Source organism: Epinephelus fuscoguttatus, linkage group LG9 (assembly GCF_011397635.1).
Source record: "Epinephelus fuscoguttatus linkage group LG9, E.fuscoguttatus.final_Chr_v1".
NCBI lineage: Eukaryota > Metazoa > Chordata > Actinopteri > Perciformes > Serranidae > Epinephelus > Epinephelus fuscoguttatus.
The window spans coordinates 13,709,571-13,737,185 of record NC_064760.1 but is presented as its reverse complement, the minus strand read 5'-3'; the positions used below and the strand labels follow the sequence as shown (position 1 = coordinate 13,737,185).

The 27,615-nt window shown below is 40.3% G+C and overlaps 5 protein-coding genes across 28 annotated transcripts in view; 2 read left to right on the top strand and 3 right to left on the bottom strand.

Annotated features, from left to right (window-relative positions):
• LOC125895072 (uncharacterized) overlaps positions 1–27,615 on the bottom strand; it is a 157,569-nt gene that overhangs the window by 89,957 nt on the left and 39,997 nt on the right. The window contains exons 3-5 of one of the 5 annotated variants that reach the window (XR_007450139.1): positions 1,580–1,708; positions 1,434–1,480; positions 1,269–1,350 (exon numbers count right to left, since the gene is read on the bottom strand). Coding sequence is in view for 1 of the 5 variants with exons in the window: in XM_049586866.1 (XP_049442823.1) it covers positions 1,216–1,350; positions 1,434–1,480 (182 nt within the window). In the remaining 4 variants the exon portion in view is untranslated. Of the gene's footprint in view, positions 1–12; positions 1,351–1,433; positions 1,481–1,579; positions 1,709–27,615 lie in introns of those variants that run through there. The other 4 variants (XM_049586866.1, XR_007450137.1, XR_007450138.1 and 1 more) reach the window with 4 other exon arrangements.
• The window catches only part of LOC125895062 (uncharacterized), a 196,997-nt gene that overhangs the window by 132,412 nt on the left and 36,970 nt on the right, over positions 1–27,615 (top strand). The window lies entirely within an intron of this gene.
• Positions 1–27,615, top strand: part of LOC125895065 (uncharacterized) — a 170,330-nt gene that overhangs the window by 105,803 nt on the left and 36,912 nt on the right. The gene's annotated exons all lie outside the window — the stretch shown is intronic.
• LOC125895069 (signal-regulatory protein beta-2-like) lies at positions 9,725–18,360 on the bottom strand. Of its 2 annotated transcripts, none has more exons than XM_049586862.1 (6): positions 18,306–18,360; positions 17,842–18,171; positions 10,555–10,908; positions 10,227–10,355; positions 10,086–10,132; positions 9,725–9,994 (listed from the first exon to the last, which is right to left on the bottom strand). In XM_049586862.1, exons 1-6 carry the CDS (start codon positions 18,352–18,354, stop codon positions 9,860–9,862), a joined length of 1,044 nt encoding a protein of 347 aa, XP_049442819.1. In that variant the 5' UTR covers positions 18,355–18,360; the 3' UTR covers positions 9,725–9,859. The 2 variants fall into 2 exon arrangements, with proteins under 2 accessions (XP_049442819.1, XP_049442818.1); XM_049586861.1 differs by lacking the exons at positions 17,842–18,171; positions 18,306–18,360 and adding exons at positions 11,145–11,474; positions 11,598–11,650.
• LOC125895070 (signal-regulatory protein beta-2-like) lies at positions 15,623–26,044 on the bottom strand. The gene is made up of 6 exons (XM_049586863.1): positions 25,990–26,044; positions 25,526–25,855; positions 17,246–17,602; positions 16,957–17,088; positions 16,798–16,835; positions 15,623–16,683 (listed from the first exon to the last, which is right to left on the bottom strand). The coding sequence occupies exons 1-6, from the start codon at positions 26,036–26,038 to the stop codon at positions 16,549–16,551; spliced, it is 1,041 nt and encodes a 346-aa protein (XP_049442820.1). The 5' UTR covers positions 26,039–26,044; the 3' UTR covers positions 15,623–16,548.

Sequence of the window (27,615 nt, the reverse complement as noted above, 5' to 3'; positions counted from 1 at the left end):
TTGGTACAGAGCTTTTATTTTGAAGTGTACTTTCCTGCTATAGAGTGTGAGTGACTGACAGACAGTTACTTCTGTTTGCTTCTGTTGTTTTGCTTACATATGAATATGGCATAAGATATTTATATCATCTTCTCATATGGAGTGACTGCATCTTCATTCATCACAAATACGACAGTATACCTGTAAAGTTGTTAAGGTTAGAAACTTGATGAATTCTGTTTGTGTCTTTTGGATTGATTTCAGTGATTCTTGATGACCAACTCTTGTTTTGCACCGTAACAGATCACACCAGCAGCAACAGATTGATGTTAGAAAGCAGTGTGTTTTATTTATTGACACAGTTTAACAGAGTTACCAATCAGGTTCAAGAGTAGTTACACAAGCACAACAACAAAAATAAACAAAAACAAAAACAGATCTGATCCACCTAATATATCTGTGCCAACACTGATCCATTGGAAAATTCCATATTTACAGTTACTCCCACTTTGAGAGAAAAAAACTTATTTGAGTAATGTCCATGTTAACTGACACCTAGCTTCTTTCTTTAGGGCCAGCGTCCACATGGCCACATTCACTCCCAACGCTTATTTTAATGATGTGCTGCACATGGTAGGTTTCTATGACAACAAGATCATGACACTAATATTAGCTTGGTAGCTAACGTAATGATACCTTAACATAGGGTTAACTACACATTCAACAACAAGCTTACAATGCGTACGTTAATGAAAGCACAACACTCACCAGCAACATTCAGCGTCTGGTCGTCTGCTCCCACAAATGGACTGTTCTGTCTTTGCTGTGATGGTGATGGTTTCTGACTGACATATCATACAGCTGCTAAAGGAACGGCTGTGACGTCACCAGCATCTTTGTGAGAAGTTCTGAGGTTTCAAACTGGAAGCACTTGGAGTGGCCACATTAAAAAGCTGGAGTGCTTTGAAAAAAGATGCTGGATGCGCAGCTTTTTCTGAAGGTGGGGTCTCAAAAAATGGGCTGCACACAGATGCCCACATAGGCATCTGGCAGACCCTCATAGACAGGGTTGAATGGTGACATTTATCTTATCAACGTGGACCAAGCAGGCCCTTGCAGACACCTGCATGCACATCATTACCTAATAGCCACATAAAAAAATCCTTCAGCTCGTAACAGACCAACATTAATTACATCACACAGTACCGGCTGATGGCAAACAGACCTGTGACCTCACTAATCCAACCCAAAAGCCTTGACAGCAGCGTAGATCCTCTGTCTCTCTGCTGCTCTTGAATCCTTTATTGCACCGCTGCCAGTTTTCATCACGGTGAAGACGACAGCAGAATAAACCTGTGTGTCCTCATCTCTCTGAGGAAATACATGACAAAGTTAAAAAAAGACCCATAACTGTTTCAATAAGGTTGATCCTACTGAACTGTTTCATTCTTTACCTGTTGACTTTTCTGACCATGAAGGTTTCTCTGCACGGCAACAGCAGCTGAAATTATTAAATAGAAAACATAAAGATAATAATAAATACAAATTCAGTAGTTTTTATTCAGTATTGGATAGAGAGCTAACTAATAACTTCTATTACCATCGTGACAATTAGACTTGTATTTCTTGATGGTGTAAACGAGGACAGCTATGACAGTCAGACTTATAGCCAAGACAGCACACAGCAGAAAAATAAGTGCATCTGCATTCTGTGAGCACGTACTGGTTCCTGAAACATGAAAAGGAAATATAATGTGTTAAATTCAAGGGTGTTTATTGTCACCAAAGAAAACAAAACAATTTTGCCACTTAAATGATAAAAAAAGGCTCATTTGACAGTCTGGCACTCAAAGAAGCAAATTTCTTAATAAACAAAACAATGACACAGTTACCTTCAATCTCCACTTTAGTTCCATCTCCAAATAATATCTGTCCACATGTGGCCACAGCACAGTAGTAAGTCCCAGCATCAGAGGAGCTGACGTTCTTGAGCGATAAACACAACTCTTCTAAGTGTCAGAGTTCCTGTCACATTCATCATGTCTATTTCCATCAGTGTAGATGATGTCTGGATGAGATTGATCTGATCTGGCTCTGAACCAGAACACACTGTGATCTCCTGGACACATTTTATTCTCAGAGTCAGAGAGGACTGAACACTGGAGAGACATCGAGGCTCCTGAACGGACTGGATCAGATACTGTCGGCCACTGAACAACAGTATAGTTTGATGTCCTCTGAGTGTTTCCTGTGTGATACAGAACCATGTTAAAAGTTTGGCATCTCCACACATGCTTTGACCTACTTAATAGGATTTAAGATTAGTTAAATGTTAAAATGCAAAGTAAGCATTACATTACAATAATCTAAAATGATTCTCTGCAGAAATTGTTGATAAATATTAACACAGTGCAGCTTTAAGTGGTTAAAGTGACTCCAAACATTGCCATAAACAGATCACATAATTACCTTTTAATGACAAATAGGTGCCACTCCAGGTAATCTCAGTCCACTCCATGACTGCGCAGTGATACATTCCCTCATCTTCCTGAATCGTTCTCAAAATGGTCAGACTGCTGATTTTGTTAGAAATGTTTACATCCAGTCTTGAGGCAGAAAACTCTGGTCCATACACAGGGCTCGCATGTTTCTGCAGTCTCACAATTAATTTCAGAGTCTCCCCAGCACTCTGCTTGAACCAGTGGAGCTTATCTCTAAACTCATCAGGCAAATCACACGTTAAAGTCACAGGTTCACCAAGTTGAACTGTGGTCACTGGAACCAACGTATCTGGATTAAATGAAAATACAACACATGAAACAACAAAGGAGAATTTGTGCATAATGTAAAAAAATGGAGGCTAAAAGGAAATCACATAAACAACCCTACATCTAGTTTGCATGCAGATACTCAGATTAGAAAATATTTAGTTATCGTTAGCACACTCACATCCTCGATGAAGAACAAGCAATGTAACCCATAACAGGATCATCTTGACACTGTCTATTAACATGAGACTTGTTGGTTTTTACTGAGTAAAAGGAGGCGGTCAACTGTCAAATGCATCTGATTGGTTGTCGCACAATCTAGATTCAAAGTTCATTTCCTGCCACACTGGTTCTATCCTGGTCTGTGTGAAGCGTGTTACCTCTCTTTCTCATCCATTCACTAAACTATGAGATGTCTATGACTATGTCTAAACTTGGAGTGTTTTTCAGGTACCAATTCTTGTAAATGCAGTAGGCTATATCCCACTGCTGTTATTACTAAATCATAAATGCCACGTCACTTCTAATTACTGACAGATACCACTTCACACACAAACACAAAAAAAACTGACGCTGTGTCCCAAATTGCATACTATGCATTACATGCTCAATATGTGTTCTACTATTCAGTAGTTTTGTGTACATAAACAGTAGTGTGTATATTTTTAGACGCACTAAGCTGTAATTATCACAGCAATTCCCAAGAGCCTCCCTGCTTCCTTGCAACATCACATGCAGCGAGACATTAAGGACTTTAAGCAGTGACAGATTTTGCCACGGCTACGGCTCCTGGAAATAAATCTCTCCTGGCGCTGGTACCGTAGCCGTCAAATCCACAGTAGTCATTAAGCAGGTTGCTGCAGTAGCTGTCAGGTTGGAACAGCTGATCACTCACCATGTGACGGGGGTGAGGGTATAAACACAGCTCAAGTGAGCTATCTCAGTCCGGTCAAAATGTCTTTCTAAAGGGCCAGAGAGGAGTTGCTCTATGCATTAGATGACAAGTTAATATCAGAGGAAGAGTTTTTCTTATTATATGACGTGAACAAATCTAAGAACTTAGATTTACCATATCAACACTATGCGCGTTTTCACCTGGATGAAATGGAGGAGGATGAATGTCTGGTGGAGTTCAGAGTGAGAAAGTGCGACCTTCCAGTGTTGGCAGATGTGCTCAGGATTCCAGACAAGTTCATCTGTGATCAGAGAAGTGTCGTGGGAGGGATGGAGGGCTTATGTATGCTCCTAAAGAGGCTGGCATATCCATGCCGGTATAGTGATATGATGGCAAGATTTGGTCAGCGGCAAATACCTGTCCTGAGCATGGCCACAAATTGTGCTCTCGGGTACATCTATGACAGACACCACCACCGAATCACTCAATGGAACCATGGCATACTAAACCCTGCAGCTCTACAAACACATGCTGATCGGATCCACCAGATGGGAGCACCTCTTGATAACTGCTTTGGGTTCATAGATGGCACCGTGCAACCCATAGCCAGACCCGGGACGGATCAGCGGACCCTGTATAGCAGCCACAAGCATGTCCACAGCTTAAAATTCCAGGCCACAGAACTCACGAATGGATTAATTGGCAACATATAGGCTATCATATATTATCACTCCTTAAGGAATGGTTATTTGGGGACATAGACAACTATTTCAAATTCATGGATTTCAAAAAGAACTTGAAGATCAAGTTGAGCAGTGTGGGTAAACTTTATGTAGTATCTGATCTTCTAAGGAATGCATTAACATGTTTGTATGGAAATCAAACCTCACAATTTTTTCGGCCTTGACTTTGCACACATTCAGGAGTACTTTTCATAAAATAGGTGGTTGGATGTGATTCATTTTTCATTTTCTTCTTTTGATTTGTAATGTTATACACAAGGCTATTCCAGAGACAATAGTCTTCACTTCGGTAATCCACAATAAACATTATTATTTGTATTCTGGATGTGTATTCTTGCTATGTGTGATCATTGTTTACAAGAACTGAACAGAAAAAATATCTTATAAGTCCCAATATGAATAATACTTTTTTATTCACACGTATTCAGTTTACAAAAATCCACAGCTGGTATTCACTTAAAAAAACTATATCCACAGCTGGTACTCGTACTCGTCCCCCTGCAGGCCCACCACCCACAGAGGGATCCAGAAGGGTTCGGTGCAGTGTGGATTGGGCAGCAGACCAAGGCGGGGGCATTGGCAGTCTGATCCTCGGCTACGGAAGTTGGCTCCACAGCTGGTATTCGGGCAAAAAAAATGTTTCAAAATAAATAATATTCACAGAGGTAGGCTATTCAGTTTACAAACAAATGTTTCAAAATAATACTCACAGCTGGTAAAAAATAATGTTACAAATAATATTTCAAGAACTGTGCACAATTATCTTCTCTCTGGTGTTTCCTCACTTCAAAGTGGTGAGTGTAGGATAGTGTTTTCTCAGTGTTTTTAAATCTGCATGCGTGTATGTGTGTGTGTGTACGTATGTGTGAGTATGTGTGGGGGAAAGGGGGATATCTCGTGTCTATTGTTTGTTATTTTTATGTAAAGCACTTTGGGCTGCTTCTTTTGTATGAAAAGTGCTCTATAAATAAAGTTTGATTGATTGATTGGTAAGTGATGACTGAGAGGGATTACTGCTGTATGAGTCTATACATTGGTTTTCAATCCTCCACAACCTACCTTTAACAAAGTGAAGATTTCCAATCAACTTTTTTCAAAGCTGAATATCAATGAAAAAGGGCACTGATACCACTAGCCTTAAAATATATTTGCATGACATGTAATTTACCTGTCAGTCTATGATAGTAATTCCAATCCAGGCATTTGCCACAGTGACAAAGACAGACATCTTAAACACTGAGCAAGCCAACCAACTGAGATGCTCCACATCATCAGTGATGACCCGCCCACTCTGCCTGTCAGTCACATCAGCAGGAAGAGCACAGCGTACAGAGGAGGGCTGTTAAACCATCCATCCTCTATACTCACTTCACTTCTTTTCAGAGAGCTGCTGACAGACAGCAGCAGAGCGACACTCTCACAGTATCACAGGAACATTCACCTGGAGCTGATTCAGAGTTTCTGACCTCCATGTTTTTATCTGAGGGAGAGAAGCCATGTGACCCTGGGAGAAAACCACTAATGAGATACACCAGTGATTAACAAGGTGATTAACATGTAACAGTAACAGGAACACCTGACAATATAATACAGTCCAACACCACAAACTCTGGAATCAAAGTAATGATTAAACAGAGTTCAGGTTTCCCGCCAACTTGAAAGGTGCAAGGAGAATAAAAATAGATATACAGTCAACCCATCTATCTATAGGGCCAAAACTCATCACATTTGTTCGAGCAGCAGGTTGTGGTTTGTGGCTTTAACCAGGATCAACATATTGTTGACAACGAGCCAAAACACCCTTTGCACACACAGACAAACACACGCTCACAGTTACGATAAACAAATGCTGCATGGAAACTTCAGCATCGTTGTGGTCGGGCTTCAAACTAAGGTGTCAGTACAAAGAGGCTGTTCTACCTTTCTCACTCTGTGTTTCAGCCTCAGGACGCTGGGCTTTACTGCTGCTGTCAAAAGGAAAGTGAACAACACTATATAACTGTTATGTTTATTTTTAATATCACAAAAAACTCACAAAGGTGGGTATAAGGATTCAGGAGGGTTGGACACACACCATGACCCAGTTGCACTTACTCTCAGTGGTTTGATGTCATTGGTGGTAGCTGTCAGAGGGAGGAGGTGCTAATCACTCACTGGTCCCACCCTGGTCTTTCTGTCAGGAGCAGGAGTTTGAACTGTGATCTGTAGTTTGCCTGATTATCTGCAGACAGGTTTGACAGCCTTGCTAACGTCACTTGGTGCAGTTATGGACCGGCAGCCTGTTCAAATTAATGTTGAAAAAAATCAATGAATCTGCATTCAAATTAAAACAAAACATAAACTAATGTGCATCTGTGAAATTGTAAGACTGCAGTTGTTGACACCTTTGTTTGCATATTTAAAACCACAGGACTGATAGATATTTGTACTGTGAATGAGCACATTAACAAGGTGAAAAGTTAGGCTGCTGAAGCCTCTTGTATCTCTCCTCTCACTACACATCCTGTTGAAGCCCATCGTCAGGTCTGTTCTGAGTAAACAGCCTTGATGGTTGGTCAAAGGGAGGAGAAACGGCCCACCACAGCCTGTGTCTGTCAGTGTAGCTGTTGCATGTGGCTTTGCTTGACATGCAGAGGGTCTTTACAAAGTGCTGTGAGACCAGAGAGATGGAGGGCTTCGTCATTTCAGTAGTTATGCCCTTACATTTTTTTTACTACAGTATTTGTTCTTAACAAAGGAAGACTACTTGTGTCCACAAAATAAAATGCTCAGTATGTGTTTTTAATGATGCTTCTGTCTACAGTTGTGGGAAGTTGTGATGGACCGATACACAGTGGTTCACTATCAAGTCTGTGTGGTTTTGGCCACATTTCTTCTCACCTTTCCCTGCAACTGTTCCTCAAACCTGGATGCTAACACCTACACTGCAGCTACAGATATTTTAAAGTTAAAGTCCTCTTCATCTCTAATCAGTGTTATAAAAATAATAATACATTTTATTTAAAAGGCGCCCTTCAAAAGGGCAGAGGGTACAGTCAGTGTTAAAGTCTGTAAGCCAGCTTGAACAGGTGGGTTTTGAGATGGGATCTGAAGGATGTTGTGCTGTCAGAGTGTTGGATGTGTGGATGTAGGGACTTCCAGAGCCTGGGGGCAGTGCAGCTGAAAGCCCTGACACCCATGGTGCTGAGGCGTGAGGTGTGGATGGTCAGAAGACCAGTATTGGAAGAGCGGAGGGAGCAGGAGGGAGTGTACTCCTGGAGGAGGTCAGAGAGGTAAGAGGGGGCTCAGCTGTGGAGGACTTTGAAGGTGATGAGAAGGTTTTTGTCATCAGTTCAGTACTGAACAGGGAGCCAGTGTAGTTGGATGAGAATGGGGGTGATGTGGTCAGATGATTTGGTGCGGGTAATGATCCGGGCAGCAGAGATTTGAATGATTTGAAGCCTGTTCATGAGTTTGGTGGGGAGGCCAGAGAGAACTGTGTTACAGTGGTCAATACGGGATGTAACAAATGTGTGGACCAAGACTTCAGAGGAGGACTGGGACAGTGCCGTCCAAATTCTCCAGTGTTGTATGGGTTACGCAAACAAAACAACACAACCTCCAGATCCAGGATGAGTTTAACCCTCCAAAAAATGATTATGGTCTTGTTCAGAGTAACACCTGTGTGTGAAGTTTAATCAACTTCAACTTTACTATAACAACAAAACATCAGGCCTAGCTGTTGATGGTCAGTAAATATTGGAGCTTTACTGTATGAGAATGTTGCTTGAAAAGAAGTTTCCATTAAACAGACATAACATGTTGCCAGAAAACTACACATAGTATACTGTACTTTTCAAAGTTCTCGTAGTTAGAAACTTGATAAATGCATGTTCTTCTTTAAACACTGGATGAATTTCAATAATTGTGTCAAGTCTTTGTCACACTAGAAAAACAATGACAGGATTAACGTCATGTGGTCTCTGTCTGATGATGCAATAAACTTACGTTCAAATATCCACCAATCCAGTGGTTGTATGTATCTATGTACATTTTCTGAAGTTCTGTACTCGGGTGGTGATGGTTTGAAGTACTTGTACTTGAGCATTTTTTGCTACTTTATACTTATACTCCACTACAGTTCAGAAGAAAATATTATAAGCTACTTTTTACTCCACTACATTTGTCTGACATCATTAGTTACAAGTTACTTTGCAGACAAAATATAAAGCAACAAAAAAACGATGATGTATTATTACAGATTCAGCTACCCAGCAGTATATGAAGTAGGGGTGGGTATCACCAGAGGACCCACGATACGATATCATCTTCATACTTATGTCACAATATGATATTATTGTGATGTGATGAGTATTGCGGTGAAATATATTGTGATATATTGCAATTTATTACCTTTTTTTCCAACTGCAAATTATTTCCCCAAAGGAAAACTTTGTCAGCATCAGTTTTACCTCATAAGATAAAGTTTTCAGTCTGTTCATCTAACTGTAATCATTTTCATTGCAGCAAAATGTGATGCAAAGGAGACAGACTGACAAACACCATCATAAAACCTGTCAGAAATGCTGCATACAACTGACAAACTCAACTGTTGGCAGATTAAACGTCCTCTGGGAGGCCAGATTTAGCGCAAGTGCGAAACACTTCACGTGCAGGTATCCTCCTAACTGAATGGCAACACCCATGTTAGAAGTGTTGCCTGTTACAACCACATCTGGTTCTGAAATGGATCATTCTGTAAAATGAGTACTTTTACTTTTGGTACTTTAAGTATGGTAGGTATGTAGGTATGTAAGTACAAGACACTACAAACACAATAAAAACAAGAGCAACAACATAATAAGAGCAAAAGAACAAATATAATATACCTCCATACATGTCAAACAAATATGAACACAGTCCTGCTCCTTAGACATCACTGCTGTAAAACATGACTGAGGCTCATCTGAGACACAGACTGTGCCTTTAACACATCAAACATAATGGTTAGTTTTAGGGTGCAAAGGAAACTAAACAGTTAATCATGACTAATGGTAAAAAACAGATTTCAGCAACGTTGACAGAAACCAGGTTTCAGAATTAAGCATAACAGCTGATAGATTTCTACCTGAAAAACGTGATTACTTAGCCCTTGTTATCAATTTTTAATAGTACTCTTGGGGTATTCTTATGCATTTATCACAGACAATATTTACATAACAGGAAATGAGGAAAGAGAAATCCAACGCCCCAACCCAGACTTGTACTGGGTTCACCCTGAACTGGATTCTGGAGTGTGCACATTTGCATAAAAACACCAAAACACAATCAATCTCATTACTTTTGAATATATGGACGAAACTTAATCATAACATTAAAACATTGTAGAGCAGAACTACCTAATAGCCAAAAACTGTGAAACAACCCTTTAGCTCCAGATTAACATCAACTTCATCACACAGTACCAGCTGATGGCAAACAGACCTGTGACCTCACTAATCCAACCCAAAAGCCTTGACAGCAGCGTAGATCCTCTGTCTCTCTGCTGCTCTTGAATCCTTTATTGCACCACTGCCAGTTTTCATCACGGTGAAGACAACAGCAGAATAAACCTGTGTGTCCACATCTCTCTGAGGAAATACATGGCATGACAAAGTTAGAAACAGCATCACAAAACTGTTTCAATGAGGTTGATTCTATTATACCTATTAAATTCTTTACCTGTTGACTTTTCCGACCACCACTGTTTCTCTGCACGGCAACAGCAGCTGAAATTATGAATAAATAAATGAGCAATAAATACAGATGCAGTAGTTTTAATATAATACTGCTCGCTAGAGAACTATAAATAACTTCTATTACCACTGTAACAATCATTCTCTTTCTTCTTCATGGCGTAGATGAGGACGGCTACAACAATCAGACTTATAGCCAACACAGCACACAGAAGAAAAATAACTGCATCTGCATCCTGTGAGCACGTACTGGCTCCTGAAACATCAAGAGGGAAAAAAAAAAAGTTAAAGGTAAATGATGTTTAATGTCACCTCCTGGTTAAATGATTCTGCATGAAAAAACAGCAATAGCTGATCTGAATAGATTTGATTTGACTTGCAATGGCCTTGTGTTTGCAACACTTGTAACACAATAAACACACATTTTGTAACTGACAGAAGAATGACACAGTTACCTTCAAAGTCCAGTTTTGCTCCATTTCCAAATAATATCTCTCCACATGTGGCCACAGCACAGTAATAAGTCCCGGCATCAGAGGAGCTGACGTCCTTAGAGAAGCTGTAGATACATTTCTGTGGAGAGTGAGCTTCAGGACTCTTCTCACATCCATCACTACTGTTTCCTTGGGCATAAATGAAACTGGGATGAGATTCATCTGATGCGGCTCTGAACCAATAAACTCTGTGTTCTTCTGGACATGTTTTCTTCTCAGAGTCAGAGAGGACTGAACACTGCAGAGTCACTGAGTCTCCTGGACGGACTGGATCAGATGGATCTTGAGTGACGGCAGTGATATCAGGTTCTGGTCCTGGAAAATATAAAGATAAAATGACATGTTTTACTCACTTTAATAAAATTAAAAGTAATGAAAATTTTAAATTAATATGCTTAAAACCTTTTCTATACATTATGGAGACATAATTTGACTTATGAGTTATGGAAACACACATACATGTAGAAAAATCTAATTATGTAAACTGATGGTAAACATGTTGGATTAAAGCACGGTTATTTTTTGTCAAGTAATTTAAAATGTCTATTTACCTTTAACTCTCAGAAGTGCTGATTTGGAAAATGTCATGTCCAGTAGATTTACTTTTAAACAGTAGTAAAGTCCAGTATCACTCAGCTTTGTCTCATGAATATGCAGAATAAATGATCCAGGCTCTTGTTTTGCTGTAATGTGAGGAGTCTTGTTAACACCTTCAAAATCAAAGGTGTATGTTCCTCCCAAGAATTCAGCTGTTTTTCCAGAAACAAGCCTGATCCAAAACAAGGTTTCCCTGGACTCAAATGTCTGGCGAGGACAATTCAAAGTCACATCATCTCCAACTTCAACAGTTGTCGTTTCAAAGACGTGATCGTCTGTGCATCCTGAAGATAAAATTAAATGGAGCAGTGAGTAACAACAGAGAAAGAAAAATGTACACACTGCACTAAATTACTGTAAGAACATAATATTTTAAATGTATATCTGAGTTCTGTGAATATACTTACGTCCCATTCTGAGCATCAGCAGCAAATAAAATATGACCACCATTTTCATGTTAATCCACTTGTAGCTGCAGCTAAATTAGAGCGTATTAGAAGATGACTCGCCTTAATGTAATCATGGAAAGTGGGAGGGAACATTTCAGAGCAATCTGATTGGCCTCTCGTTGTGTTGGTATCTCACTGTATCACCACAGTGGAAATAAAATCAACCATCTTTCCAACGTGAAACAACACAACAGCACACTTTGTTTCATGTTTCAGGGTGGGTTTCTATGGGGAGGGGGTTTCCCATACACTGACCTATTTGATATTATTTCATTGTAACGCTCTCTCTTTCTGTTTATCAGTCCACAGGTGAGACAAGAAGTAGCTACCACACCACCTCCTCGCTCCATGCTGCTGTGGACTGTTTCGCCAGGGGTAGAGGGGGCAGTGGCTCCAGGAACAGACCTGCGGTCGGCAGCTGCAGCAACACTAATTCATCGGTCACAGCAGGCTGGTGGCCGACGGCAGCACCAGATCTGAAAAAGCTGTTGGCATGATATACTGCCGATGCCGTTACAGTTTAAATGGCGCCGAGCAGCGTCAGGGGAAATACGGCAGGACAAGGACGAATGTTAACACTGCATAAGTCCGACTGGGGCAGGTGGGAGGGGAGGGGTGGTGGATGGGTCCAACAAACACCAACTTTCACTCAAGAAAACAGTGTTCATGTCCCTTAAGGTTATCAAGCCAAATCCTGTTCTTTTTTTCTAAACCCAACCATGTGCACTTGTTGTTGAAGGAAAAGACAAAGTTAATTCATGGTGTTGTGCTGACATAGTGCTTTTATTTTGAAAGAGATTGCATGTAAATTTTAAATTTCCTGTGAAAACAGAAGTGTATTTTGAAAGAAGACAATTCATGTAACAGGAAGAACTTGACACGGTGTCCCAGAACGTCAACAACCAACGCACCCAGGGTACCTTGCACGTCATGCGGACATGGAAACTCCATGACCAAACGTCAACATGTGACGACTTCGGAGTGACAATGTGTTGTAGCAACCTACGAAACATTTTCAGTCTTTTATGTGGCATTTTCTTTTGCAGGGATTTAGCCATGTTAATGCCAAGGCTCACCTTCCCACGTGCAAACATTCTGCCAAAACAAGTTTTCTCCGGACACCATTTTGCAAGAGCTCTGTCTTTACATCATCGCAGTTTTAGTTGTCTTGGTCCAGACCTTTGAATCTGCCCACTTCATTGAGTCGACTGGTTTGTCTGGCATCGTGACATGAAACAGAGGTTTCTCGGTTAAAATCAATAGATCCACCAACCATTGTAGAGGAATTAACGATCAGCCAATCAGCACCATGGGCGGGACTAATGCCATTGTCAAGCTGCTGTAACGCTGTGTGCCTGAAGCTATGAGGAGTAATACAAGAAAGGTGACCACTATAGTCAAGACGGACGCTGCTATCAAGGCTGTTCTAAATCAACGTCTTTTTAATATTTCGCCCGATATCTTTGTTTTTACGTTGTTTCGCTCCACTCTTAAAAATCAAGTGAAATCAGTTTGTTGGCATGGCGACACATCAGTTGAGTAGTGAGTAATGTTTGATTCAGGCAGATACACTGGTCAAGTGACAATTCTGTCTGATATCAGTCAAATCTTGTAGTGACAGTCAAATGATTCAACAAACATAAGATTCAGAGTTAACTTTTATCTCAATGGCCAAATATTCATGTTTAAAAAGGGCACTGACACCACTGGCCTTTAAATATATCACATGTAATTTATCTGTAAATATATAGAACTATGTCTCTAGGCCCAATAAAAAATCCTACATTGTTGTTACCACCCAGGTAAACAGGAATTTATGGATCAGTTTGATTTGAGTTCATATAAAAAGACGTATCCAGCCATTTGCCACAGTGACAAAGACAGAGGAGCCATCTTAAATACTGAGCAAGCCAGCCAACTGAGATGCTCCACATCATCGGTGATGACCCGCCCACTCTGCCTGTCAGTCACATCAGCAGGAAGAGCACAGCGTACAGAGGAGGGCTGTTAAACCATCCATCCTCTATACTCACTTCACTTCTTTTCAGAGAGCTGCTGACAGACAGCAGCAGAGCGACACTCTCACAGTATCACAGGAACATTCACCTGGAGCTGATTTAGAGTTTCTGACCTCCATGTTTTTATCTGAGGGAGAGAAGCCATGTGACCCTGGGAGAAAACCACTAATGAGATACACCAGTGATTAACAAGGTGATTAACATGTGTAAAACAAAGCATAATGTATGGTTGACACCGTCACTATGACAGTAACAGGAACACCTGACAATATAATGCAGTCCAACACCACAAACTCTGGAATCAAAATAATGATTAAACAGAGTTCAGGTTTCCCGCCAACTTGAAAGGTGCAAGGAGAATAAAAATAGATATACAGTCAACCCATCTATCTATAGGGCCAAAACTCATCACATTTGTTCGAGCAGCAGGTTGTGGTTTGTGGCTTTAACCAGGATCAACATATTGTTGACAACGAGCCAAAACACCCTTTGCACACACAGACAAACACACGCTGACAGTTACGATAAACAAATGCTGCATGGAAACTTCAGCATCGTTGTGGTCGGGCTTCAAACTAAGGTGTCAGTACAAAGAGGCTGTTCTACCTTTCTCACTCTGTGTTTCAGCCTCAGGACGCTGGGCTTTACTGCTGCTGTCAAAAGGCAAGTGGAACAACACTATATAACTGTTATGTTTATTTTTAATATCACAAGAACTCACAAAGGTGGGTGAAGGGTTCAGGAGGGTTGGACACACACCATGACCCAGTTGCACTTACTCTCAGCTGTTTGGTGCTTGTCATTGGTGGTAGCTGTCAGAGGGAGGAGGTGCTAATCACTCACTGGTCCCACCCTGGTCTTTCTGTCAGGAGCAGGAGTTTGAACTGTGATCTGTAGTTTGCCTGATTATCTGCAGACAGGTTTGACAGCCTTGCTAACGTCACTTGGTGCAGTTATGGACCGGCAGCCTGTTCAAATTAATGTTGAATCAATCAATAAATCTACATTCAATTTAAAACAAAACATAAACTAATGTGCATCTGTGAAACTGTAAGACCGCAGTTGTTGACACCTTTGTTTGCATATTTAAAACCACAGGACTGATAGATATTTGTACTGTGAATGAGCACATGAACAAGGTGAAAAGTTAGGCTGCTGAAGCCTCTTGTATCTCTCCTCTCACTACACATCCTGTTGAAGCCCATCGTCAGGTCTGTTCTGAGTAAACAGCCTTGATGGTTGGTCAAAGGGAGGAGAAACGGCCCACCACAGCCTGGGTCTGTCAGTGTAGCTGTTGCATGTGGCTTTGCTTGACATGCAGAGGGTCTTTACAAAGTGCTGTGAGACCAGAGAGATGGAGGGGTATCTCCTTAATTTTCATTCTACAGTGTGCGTTTTTATCAACAAAGGAAGACTAACTGTGTCCACAAAATCAGATGCTCTGTATGTGTTTTTTTTAGCCATGCTTCTGATTACAATTGTGAGAAGTTGTGATGGACAGATACACAGCCATTCACAATCAAACCACAAAACCAAACATAAGTTTATCTGTGAGTTTTCGCATTTCTTGGTTTTCTGTGTGGTTTTGGCCACATTTCCTCTCACCTTTCTCTTGCAACAGTCCCTCAAACCTGAACGCTAACACCTAGACTGTAGCTACGGATATTTCATAAGTCCTCTTTATCTCTTTGTAGTGTTGATTCGGACGCCAGATTGGGTTATGAAAACAAAACAACACAACCTCCAGGTCCAGGATGAGTTAAGCCCTCCAAGAAGTGATGGTGGTTTTGGTTAGAGTGAAATATGTGTGTGAAGCTGTTAAATTAATCATGAGAACAAAACATGAGGCCTAGCTGTTGATGGTCAGTAAATATTGGATATCTTATTTCATTTCATTTCATTATTTTGGCATTAGTTAAACTGTTTGGATTTTAAAAAAAATCAAAGTAAACTCAAAGTGGTCAGTGTTTGCTTTTTTTCCAGAAGCAAATATAACATGCTTTCACTGTTAAGTCTTCATAGCAAACTGTGAAAATCATTGGATTTAAAGTGTGGTAAAAGATCAACATGAGCAAGAAAAATCAAGCAATATGAAATTACTGCCATTTTAGTCTCATCAGTTAAAAGTATTTTATTTATTTCTACTGTGTTAAAAACATTGAAAAAGAAAAACACAGGGTGCCCGGTTGCTTAGTGGGCAGAACAGGCATCCCATATACAAAGGCACTGTCCTCACCGCAGCAGCCGTGGGTTAGATTCCAGCCTGCGGCCCTTTGTTGCATGTCAACCCACCTCTCTCTCCATTTCACACATAGACTATCCTATCTAATATAGGCAAAAAGCCAACAAAAAAAGACCAATCGCCAATCTCATTTTTTCATACTCAATGAATCCTGCAATGAGTGCAAATAGTTATTTAAAAAGCAACAAATCACAAGGAAACATTTAAAAATGAGACAGAAAATATGCCATTTTAAAAGAAAAGCAAAAACAAAACTTTTGAAAAACCTGAAAATGGTTCACCTCAAAATTCAAACTCCCTCCTCCTTCAAGGTAAATCTGTCAACCTGCATGTCTGAGTGGTAGCACTAATCCTCTTCATACTTTAATTAAAAGACATGCAAAAAGAATATCACTCAAAGCAACTAACATAATAGTGTTTTGCATCATGATAATCTATAAAGCCTTAATATAATAAGAGCATAAAAAGTCACACAATGGTTGCAAACAGACCGAACATGATGTCAGAACGACACGTTAAACATATTTGAAGGTTATCCAATTACAAAATTGTTGCCATTATCAGCCGTGAAATCGAAGCGAAGTAAATGTTTACAACAGTGTAACAAACAAAAATGATGTTAATTTTTAATCAGCAAATCCAGCAGATATTAATTTCTCACTAAGGTCCTGACATCAGTGTAAGGCCTCTCTCCCTCTGCTGCTTTTACATTCCTTCTGTCTGCTCGGCCAGGTTTCCTCTTGGTGAAGGTCGGTGCAGAATAAGCCAACGAGTCCTCGTCTCTCTGAGGAAATATATAGAAAAGTATAATGAGGTGACAGATTTTAATCTCTAGATATGTCGGGGTAAAAATATGCCAATAAGTTTTCCAGCTACATCTTTTCTTTATATACTTTACCTGCTGACTTGCAGCATTTGTTTGCAGAGTGACGGCAGCTGTATCATGAAATAAAACAAAGATTTAAGATAAACGATGCTGTTTGGTAATTTACACAAATCATTATTCTAAATCCTGTGAAATTAGATTTTGGACTGATGTATGAGCAGGTTTAATTACCGTTGCAACGATAACAAGTTTTCTTCTTGATGGTATAAATCAGGAAGGCAATAACAGTCAGACTTAAAGCCAAAGCAGCAAATAACAGAAACAGAAGTGTGTTGGCCTTCTGCAGATCCCACATGTTGAACTCTGAAATAACATCAGGAGCAAATCATGAAAGTTAACAGCTTTATTGACGAGATGTTACAATATAATGGAAACTAAACTTTTGTAATACATTATTTTAATTACTTCTACTGGACTCAACATGAATGATTATGAAAGATTAATTTGAAAATGCACTTACCTTCAACATCCACTTTTGTTCCATTTCCAAATAATATCTCTCCACATGTGGCCACAGCACAGTAATAAGTCCCAGCATCAGAGGAGCTGACGTCCTTAGAGAAGCTGTAGATACATTTCTGTGGAGAGTGAGCTTCGGGACTCTTCTCACATCCATCACTACTGTTTCCTTGGGTATAAATGAAACTGGGATGAGATTGATCGGATGCGGCTCTGAACCAATAAACTCTCTGTTCTTCTGGACATGTTTTCTTCTCAGAGTCAGAGAGGACTGAACACTGCAGAGTCACTGAGTCTCCTGGACGGACTGGATCAGATGGAAAGTCTTGAGTGACAGCAGTGATATCAGGTTCTGGTCCTGGAAAATATAAAGATAAAATGACATGTTTTACTCACTTTAATAAAATTAAAAGTAATGAAAATTTTAAATTAATATGCTTAAAACCTTTTCTACACATTATGGAGACATAACTCGAATCATAATGAGTTGTGGAAACACATATACATGTAAAAAAATCTAATTATGTAAACTGATGGTAAACATGTTGGATTAAAGCACGGTTATTTTTTGTCAAGTAATTTAAAATGTCTATTTACCTTTAACTCTCAGAAGTGTTGATTTGGAAAATGTCATGTTCAGCTGTTTTACTTTTAAACAGTAGTAAAGTCCAGTATCACTCAGCTTTGTGTCATGAATATGCAGAATAAATGATCCAGGCTCTTGTTTTGCTGTAATGCGAGCAGTCTTGTTCACACCTTCATAATCAAAGGCATATGTTCCTCCCAAGAATTCAGGTGTTTTTCCAGTAACAAGCCTGATCCAAAACAAGGTTTCCCTCAAGGCAGATGTCTGGCGAGTACAATTCAAAGTCACATCATCTCCAACTTCAACAGTTGTCGTTTCAAAGACGTGATCGTCTGTGCATCCTGAACATAAAATTAAATGGAGCAGTGAGTAACAACAGAGAAAGAAAAATGTACACACTGTACTAAATTACTGTAAGAACATAATATTTTAAATGTATATCTGGAGTAAATCTGACTTCTGTGAATATACTTACGTCCCACTCTGAGCATCAGCAACAAATAAAATATGACCACCATTTTCATGTTAATCCACTTGTAGCTGCAGCTAAATTAGAGCGTTTTAGAAGATGACTCGCCTTAATGTAATCATGGAAAGTGGGAGGGAACATTTCAGAGCAATCTGATTGGCCTCTCGTTATGTTGGTATCTCACTGTATCACCACAGTGGAAATAAAATCAACCATCTTTCCAACGTGAAACAACACAACAGCACACTTTGTTTCATGTTTCAGGGTGGGTTTGTATAACTGACACTTAGAGTAAACACAAGGTAAAGCTGGGGGGCACTTTTCTGGAGAGGGCAATAAAAAAAAAAAAGGTTTCATACTGTAACCCATTGTTTCCCATACAGTGACCTATTTAATATTATTTCATTGTAACGCTCTCTCTTTCTGTTTATCAGACCACAGATGAGACAAGAATTAGCTAGCTACCACACCTCCTCATCGCTCCCTGCAGCTGTGGACTGCTTCGCCAGGGGTAGAGGGGACAGTGGCTCCAGGAACAGAGCTGCGGTCGTCAGCCGCAGCAGCTCTAATTCAGTGTTCACAGCAGGCTGGTGGCCGATGGCAGCACCAGATCTAACCTTTGTAAGAGCAGCAACAGAGTCTGGAAGTCGGGTCCGTCCGGTCCCCCGTCACAGGCTGAGTTTGAGTTGCTGTAGTCCGGCTCACAGGATGTAGACTGCTGGTATACGCCTGCCATTGACCCCCGAGCTCAGATGGAATTCTCTTGCCCTTTTCCTTCCTGCATGGTACGGTTTTCAAAATCGCCGCAGTTACATGAAACTAGACTCGCATAGTCAGAACTATCTCCACACATAGTTTTAGCACTGTGCGTGAAGTAAGGGATTATGTATAATGAGCCTGTGAATACTGGGAAAATAACTCCCAACAGGGGAGGGAGTTATTTTCCCAGTATTCACAGGCTCATTATACATTATCCCGCTTATTACACGGCTAATTGTCAGTTAAATAAATAATGCTGTCTGCCTCCGCGAAGTGCATTAAAACCGACCGGATTCGACAACTTTTGGTGAAAGTTTTGTACTCTCCCAGGCTTAGTGGACTGAACCGAGGCATAAAACTCGGGTAAACTGTCATTAAGCATGAGTGCCAAGTGTGTATTCAAATCCGTGTTCTTTTGTTTTTGGCAGAGAAAGTCCATCAGTATAGTCGTAGTAGTACAGTACAGTATAGTACAGTAGCTCATTTTGTTGTCTTTTTTGTATTTATCTCATCTTTCTCGTCCTCTATCACTTGAAGCTCTTCAGGTTTCAGTTTCAGTTGCTAGTAGCAACGGTCATTACACAGTAATATCAGACCGCTGAATGCAGCGACTGACCAATCAGAATACAGACCCGTGTAATAAACTACAATAACTACCTCTAAGCTACAGTAGCAATGAGCCCGGTCTCACTTTGAAGTCGTCAAAATCTGGCAGTTGAGCAGTGATTTGTGGTGTCACAAACCGACAGAAAAAGCCGTCCTTTAACATTGGCAGGATATGCTGCTGATGCCGTTATAGTTTAAATGGTGCCCAGCAGCATCATGGGGAAATGCGTCAGGACAAGGACGAAAGTTAAGGCTGCAAAAGTCTGACTGGGGAGGGTGGGAGGGGAGGGGTGGTGGATGGGTCCAACAAGCACTGACTTTCACTCAAGAAAACAGTGTTCATGTCCCTTAAGGTTATGAAGCCAAACCCTGTTCTTTTTTTCTAAACCCAACCACGCGTGCTTGTTTGCGGTGTAGTACTGATGTACTGCATTTATTTTGAAAGAGCCTGCATGTAAATTTTAAATTTCCTGTGAAAACAGAAGTGTATTTTGAAAGAAGACAATGCATGTAACAGGAAGAACTTGACACGGTGTCCCAGAGCGTCAACAACCAACGCACCCAGGGTACCTTGCATGTCGTATGCGGACGTGGAAAGTCCATGACCAAACGTCAATATGTGACGAGGTCAGAGCGAGAATGTGTTGTAGCAACCTACACTCTGAAACATCTTCAAATGTTTTATGTTGCATTTTCTTTTGCAGGGATTTAGCCGTGTTATTGCCAAGGCTCACCTTCCCACGTGCAAACATTGCGCCAAAACAAGTTTTCTCCGGACACCATTTTGCAAGAGCTCTGTCTTTACATCATCACAGTTTTAGTTGTCTTGGTCCAGACCTTTGAATCTGCCCACTTCATTGAGTCGACTGGTTTGTCTGGCATCGTGACATGAAACAGAGGTTTCTCGGGTAAAATCAATAGATCAACCAACCATTGTAGAGGTATTAACGATCAGCCAATCAGCACCATGGGCGGGACTAATGCCATTGTCAAGCTGCTGTAACGCTGTGTGCCTGAAGCTATGAGGAGTAATACAAGAAAGGTGACCACTATAGTCAAGACAGACGCTGCTATCGAGGCTGTTCTAAATCGACATGTCTTTTTAATATTTCGCCCGACATTTGTTTTTACGTTGCTTCGCTCCACTCTTAAAAGTCAAATTAAATCAGTTTGTTGGCATGGCGACACATCAGTTGAGTAGTGAGTAATGTTTGATTCAGGCAGATACACTGGTCAAGTGACAATTCTGTCTGATATCAGTCAAATCTTGTAGTGACAGTCAAATGATTCAACAAACATAAGATTCAGAGTTAACTTTTATCTCAATGGCCAAATATTCATGTTTAAAAGGGCACTGACACCACTGGCCTTTAAATATATCACATGTAATTTATCTGTAAATATATAGAACTATGTCTCTAGGCCCAATAAAAAATCCTACATTGTTGTTACCACCCAGTTAAACAGGAATTTATGGATCAGTTTGATTTGAGTTCATATAAAAAGATGTATCCAGCCATTTGCCACAGTGACAAAGACAGAGGAGCCATCTTAAATACTGAGCAAGCCAGCCAACTGAGATGCTCCACATCATCAGTGATGACCCGCCCACTCTGCCTGTCAGTCACATCAGCAGGAAGAGCACAGCGTACAGAGGAGGGCTGTTAAACCATCCATCCTCTATACTCACTTCACTTCTTTTCAGAGAGCTGCTGACAGACAGCAGCAGAGCGACACTCTCACAGTATCACAGGAACATTCACCTGGAGCTGATTTAGAGTTTCTGACCTCCATGTTTTTATCTGAGGGAGAGAAGCCATGTGACCCTGGGAGAAACCACTAATGAGATACACCAGTGATTAACAAGGTGATTAACATGTGTAAAACAAAGCATAATGTATGGTTGACACCGTCACTATGACAGTAACAGGAACACCTGACAATATAATGCAGTCCAACACCACAAACTCTGGAATCAAAATAATGATTAAACAGAGTTCAGGTTTCCCGCCAACTTGAAAGGTGCAAGGAGAATAAAAATAGATATACAGTCAACCCATCTATCTATAGGGCCAAAACTCATCACATTTGTTTGACCAGCAGGTTGTGGTTTGTGCTTTAACCAGGATCAACATATTGTTGACAACGAGCCAAAACACCCTTTGCACACACAGACAAACACACGCTGACAGTTACGATAAACAAATGCTGCATGGAAACTTCAGCATCGTTGTGGTCGGGCTTCAAACTAAGGTGTCAGTACAAAGAGGCTGTTCTACCTTTCTCACTCTGTGTTTCAGCCTCAGGACGCTGGGCTTTACTGCTGCTGTCAAAAGGCAAGTGGAACAACACTATATAACTGCTATGTTTATTTTTAATATCACAAGAACTCACAAAGGTGGGTGAAGGGTTCAGGAGGGTTGGACACACACCATGACCCAGTTGCACTTACTCTCAGCTGTTTGGTGCTTGTCATTGGTGGTAGCTGTCAGAGGGAGGAGGTGCTAATCACTCACTGGTCCCACCCTGGTCTTTCTGTCAGGAGCAGGAGTTTGAACTGTGATCTGTAGTTTGCCTGATTATCTGCAGACAGGTTTGACAGCCTTGCTAACGTCACTTGGTGCAGTTATGGACCGGCAGCCTGTTCAAATTAATGTTGAATCAATCAATAAATCTACATTCAAATTAAAACAAAACATAAACTGATGTGCATCTGTGAAATTGTAAGATTGCAGTTGTTGACACCTTTGTTTGCATATTTAAAACCACAGGACTGATAGATATTTGTACTGTGAATGAGCACATGAACAAGGTGAAAAGTTAGGCTGCTGAAGCCTCTTGTATCTCTCCTCTCACTACACATCCTGTTGAAGCCCATCGTCAGGTCTGTTCTGAGTAAACAGCCTTGATGGTTGGTCAAAGGGAGGAGAAACGGCCCACCACAGCCTGGGTCTGTCAGTGTAGCTGTTGCATGTGGCTTTGCTTGACATGCAGAGGGTCTTTACAAAGTGCTGTGAGACCAGAGAGATGGAGGGGTATCTCCTTAATTTTTATTCTACAGTGTGCTTTTTTATCAACAAAGGAAGACTAACTGTGTCCACAAAATCAAATGCTCTGTATGTGTTTTTTTAGCCATGCGTCTGATTACAATTGTGAGAAGTTGTGATGGACAGATACACAGCCATTCACAATCAAACCACAAAACCAAACATAAGTTTATCTGTGAGTTTTCGCATTTCTTGGTTTTCTGTGTGGTTTTGGCTACATTTCCTCTCACCTTTCTCTTGCAACAGTCCCTCATACCTGAACGCTAACACCTAGACTGTAGCTACGGATATTTCATAAGTCCTCTTTATCTCTTTGTAGTGTTGATTCGGACGCCAAATTGGGTTATGAAAACAAAACAACACAACCTCCAGGTCCAGGATGAGTTAAGCCCTCCAAGAAGTGATGGTGGTTTTGGTTAGAGTGAAATATGTGTGTGAAGCTGTTAAATTAATCATGAGAACAAAACATGAGGCCTAGCTGTTGATGGTCAGTAAATATTGGATATCTTATTTTATTTCATTTCATTTCATTATTTTGGCATTAGTTAAACTGTTTGGATTTTAAAAAAAAAATCAAAGTAAACTCAAAGTGGTCAGTGTTTGCTTTTTTTCCAGAAGCAAATATAACATGCTTTCACTGTTAAGTCTTCATAGCAAACTGTGAAAATCATTGGATTTAAAGTGTGGTAAAAGATCAACATGAGCAAGAAAAATCAAGCAATATGAAATTACTGCCATTTTAGTCTCATCAGTTAAAAGTATTTTATTTATTTCTACTGTGTTAAAAACATTGAAAAAGAAAAACATAGGGTGCCCGGTTGCTTAGTGGGCAGAACAGACATCCCATATACAAAGGCCTTGTCCTCACTGCAGCAGCCGTGGGTTAGATTCCAGTCTGCGGCCCTTTGTTGCATGTCAACCCACCTCTCTCTCCATTTCACACATAGACTATCCTATCTAATATAGGCAAAAAGCCAACAAAAAAAGACCAATCGCCAATCTCATTTTTTCATACTCAATGAATCCTGCAATGAGTGCAAATAGTTATTTAAAAAGCAACAAATCACAAGGAAACATTTAAAAATGAGACAAAAAATACGCCATTTTGAAAGAAAAGCAAAAACAAAACTTTTGAAAAACCTGAAAATGGTTCACCTCAATATTCAAACTCCCTCCTCCTTCAAGGTAAATCTGTCAAACTGCATGTCTGAGTGGTAGCACTAATCCTCTTCATACTTTAATTAAAAGACATGAAAAAGAATATCACTCAAAGCAACTAACATGATAGTGTTTTGCATCATGATAATCTATAAAGCCTTAATATAATAAGAGCATAAAAAGTCACACAATGGTTGCAAACAGACAGAACATGATGTCAGAACGACACGTTAAACATATTTGAAGGTTATCCAATTACAAAATTGTTACCATAATCAGCTGTGAAATTGAAGCGAAGTAAATGTTTACAACAGTGTAACAAACAAAAATGATGTTAATTTTTAATCAGCAAATCCAGCAGATGTTAATTTCTCACTACGGTCCTGACATCAGCGTAGGTCGTCTCTCCTTCTGTTGCTCTTACATTCCTTCTGTCTGCTCGGCCAGGTTTCCTCTTGGTGAAGGTCGGTGCAGAATAAGCCAACGAGTCCTCGTCTCTCTGAGGAAATATATAGAAAAGTATAATGAGGTGACAGATTTTAATCTCTAGATATGTCGGGGTAAAAATATGCCAATAAGTTTTCCAGCTACATCTTTTCTTTATATACTTTACCTGCTGACTTGCAGCATTTGTTTGCAGAGTGACGGCAGCTGTATCATGAAATAAAACAAAGATTAAAGATAAAAGATGCTGTTTGGTAATTTACACAAATCATTATTCTAAATCCTGTGAAGTTAGATTTTGGACTGATGTATGAGAAGGTTTAATTACCATTGCAATGATTACAAGTTTTCTTCTTGATGGTATAAATCAGGAAGGCAATAACAGTCAGACTTAAAGCCAAAGCCGCAAATAACAGAAACAGAGGTGTGTTGGCCTTCTGCAGATCCTAACATGTTGAACTCTGAAATAACATCAGGAGCAAATCATGAAAGTTAACAGCTTTATTGACGAGATGTTACAATATAATGGAAACTAAACTTTTGTAATACATTATTTTAATTACTTCTACTGGACTCAACATGAATGATTATGAAAGATTAATTTGAAAATGCACTTACCTTCAACATCCACTTTTGTTCCATTTCCAAATAATATCTCTCCACATGTGGCCACAGCACAGTAATAAGTCCCAGCATCAGAGGAGCTGACGTTCTTAGAGAAGCTGTAGATACATTTCTGTGGAGAGTGAGCTTCGGGACTCTTCTCACATCCACCACTACTGTTTCCTTGGGTATAAATGAAACTGGGATGAGATTGATCGGATGCGGCTCTGAACCAATAAACTCTCTGTTCTTCTGGACATGTTTTCTTCTCAGAGTCAGAGGACTGAACACTGCAGAGTCACTGAGTCTCCTGGACGGACTGGATCAGATGGAAAGTCTTGAGTGACAGCAGTGATATCAGGTTCTGGTCCTGGAAAATATAAAGATAAAATGACATGTTTTACTCACTTTAATAAAATTAAAAGTAATGAAAATTTTAAATTAATATGCTTAAAACCTTTTCTACACATTATGGAGACATAACTCGAATCATAATGAGTTATGGAAACACACATACATGTAAAAAAATCTAATTATGTAAACTGATGGTAAACATGTTGGATTAAAACACGGTTATTTTTTGCCAAGTAATTTAAAATGTCTATTTACCTTTAACTCTCAGAAGTGTTGATTTGGAAAATGTCATGTTCAGCCGTCTTACTTTTAAACAGTAGTAAAGTCCAGTATCACTCAGCTTTGTGTCATGAATATGCAGAATAAATGATCCAGGCTCTTGTTTTGCTGTAATGTGAGGAGTCTTGTTAACATCTTCATAATCAAAGGTGTATGTTCCTCCCAAGAATTCAGGTGTTTTTCCAGAAATAAGCCTGATCCACAACAAGGTTTCCCTCAAGGCAGATGTCTGGCGAGTACAATTCAAAGTGACATCATCTCCAACTTCAACAGTTGTCGTTTCAAAGACGTGATCGTCTGTGCATCCTGAACATAAAATTAAATGGAGCAGTGAGTAACAACAGAGAAAGAAAAATGTACACACTGTACTAAATTACTGTAAGAACATAATATTTTAAATGTATATCTGGAGTAAATCTGACATCTGTGAATATACTTACGTCCCACTCTGAGCATCAGCAACAAATAAAATATGACCACCATTTTCATGTTAATCCACTTGTAGCTGCAGCTAAATTAGAGCGTTTTAGAAGATGACTCGCCTTAATGTAATCATGGAAAGTGGGAGGGAACATTTCAGAGCAATCTGATTGGCCTCTCGCTGTGTTGGTATCTCACTGTATCACCACAGTGGAAATAAAATCAACCATCTTTCCAACGTGAAACAACACAACAGCACACTTTGTTTCATGTTTCAGGGTGGGTTTCTATAACTGACACTTAGAGTAAACAAAGGGTAAAGCTGGGGGGTACTTTTCTGGAGAGGGCAATAAAAAAAAAAGGTTTCATACTGTAACCCATTGTTTCCCATACAGTGACCTATTTAATATTATTTCATTGTAACGCTCTCTCTTTCTGTTTATCAGACCACAGATGAGACAAGAATTAGCTAGCTACCACACCTCCTCCTCGCTCCCTGCAGCTGTGGACTGCTTCGCCAGGGGTAGAGGGGGCAGTGGCTCCAGGAACAGAGCTGCGGTCGTCAGCCACAGCAGCTCTAAGTCATAGGTCACAGCAGGCTGGTGGCCGACGGCAGCACCAAATCTAACCTCTGTAACAGCAGCAACAGAGTCTGGAAGTCGGGTCCGTCCGGTCCCTCAGCACAGGCTGAGTTTGAGTTGCTGCAGTCGGGCTCACAGGATGTAGACTGCTGGTATACGCCTGCCATTGACCCCCGAGCTCAGATGGAATTCTCTTGCCCTTTTACTTCCTGCATGGTACGGTTTTCAAAATCGCTGCAGTTACGTGAAACTAGACTCGCATAGTCAGAACTATCTCCACACATCATTTTAGTGCTGTGCGTGAAGTAAGGGATAATGTATAATGAGCCTGTGAATACTGGGAAAATAACTCCCAACAGGGGAGGGAGTTATTTTCCCAGTATTCTGAGCTCATTATACATTATCCGCTTATTACAGCTAATTGTCAGTTAAATAAATAATGCTGTCTGCCTCTGCGTGCATTAAAACCGACCGGATTCGACAACTTTTGGTGAAAGTTTTGTACTCTCCCAGGCTTAGTGGACTGAACCGAGGCATAAAACTCGGGTAAACTGTCATTAAGCATGAGTGCCAAGTGTGTATTCAAATCCGTGTTCTTTTGTTTTTGGCAGAGAAAGTCCATCAGTATAGTCGTAGTAGTACAGTACAGTATAGTACAGCAGCTCATTTTGTTGTCTTTTTTGTATTTATCTCATCTTTCTCGTCCTCTATCACTTGAAGCTCTTCAGGTTTCAGTTTCAGTTGCTAGTAGCAACGGTCATTACACAGTAATATCAGACCGCTGAATGCAGCGACTGACCAATCAGAATACAGACCCGTGTAATAAACTACAATAACTACCTCTAAGCTACAGTAGCAATGAGCCCGGTCTCACTTTGAAGTCGTCAAAATCTGGCAGTTGAGCAGTGATTTGTGGTGTCACAAACCGACAGAAAAAGCCGCCCTTTAACATTGGCAGGATATGCTGCTGATGCCGTTATAGTTTAAATGGTGCCCAGCAGCATCATGAAATGCGTCAGGACAAGGACGAAAGTTAAGGCTGCAAAAGTCTGATTGGGGAGGGTG

Bases quoted from the DNA above. Each gene is read 5' to 3' on its own strand.
- LOC125895070 (XM_049586863.1), bottom strand. From the start codon at position 26,038: ATGAAAATGGTGGTCATATTTTATTTGTTGCTGATGCTCAGAGTGGGA. The intron at 17,603-25,525 runs GTAAATAGACAT...TATATTTTCCAG, and splicing joins AACACTTCTGAGAGTTAAAG to GACCAGAACCTGATATCACT. The intron at 16,836-16,956 runs GTAATTAAACCT...TTCATGATACAG, and splicing joins AACTTGTTATCGTTGCAACG to CTGCCGTCACTCTGCAAACA.
- LOC125895069 (XM_049586862.1), bottom strand. From the start codon at position 18,354: ATGAAAATGGTGGTCATATTTTATTTGTTGCTGATGCTCAGAGTGGGA. The intron at 10,909-17,841 runs GTAAATAGACAT...TATATTTTCCAG, and splicing joins AACACTTCTGAGAGTTAAAG to GACCAGAACCTGATATCACT. The intron at 10,133-10,226 runs GTAATAGAAGTT...TCATAATTTCAG, and splicing joins AGAGAATGATTGTTACAGTG to CTGCTGTTGCCGTGCAGAGA.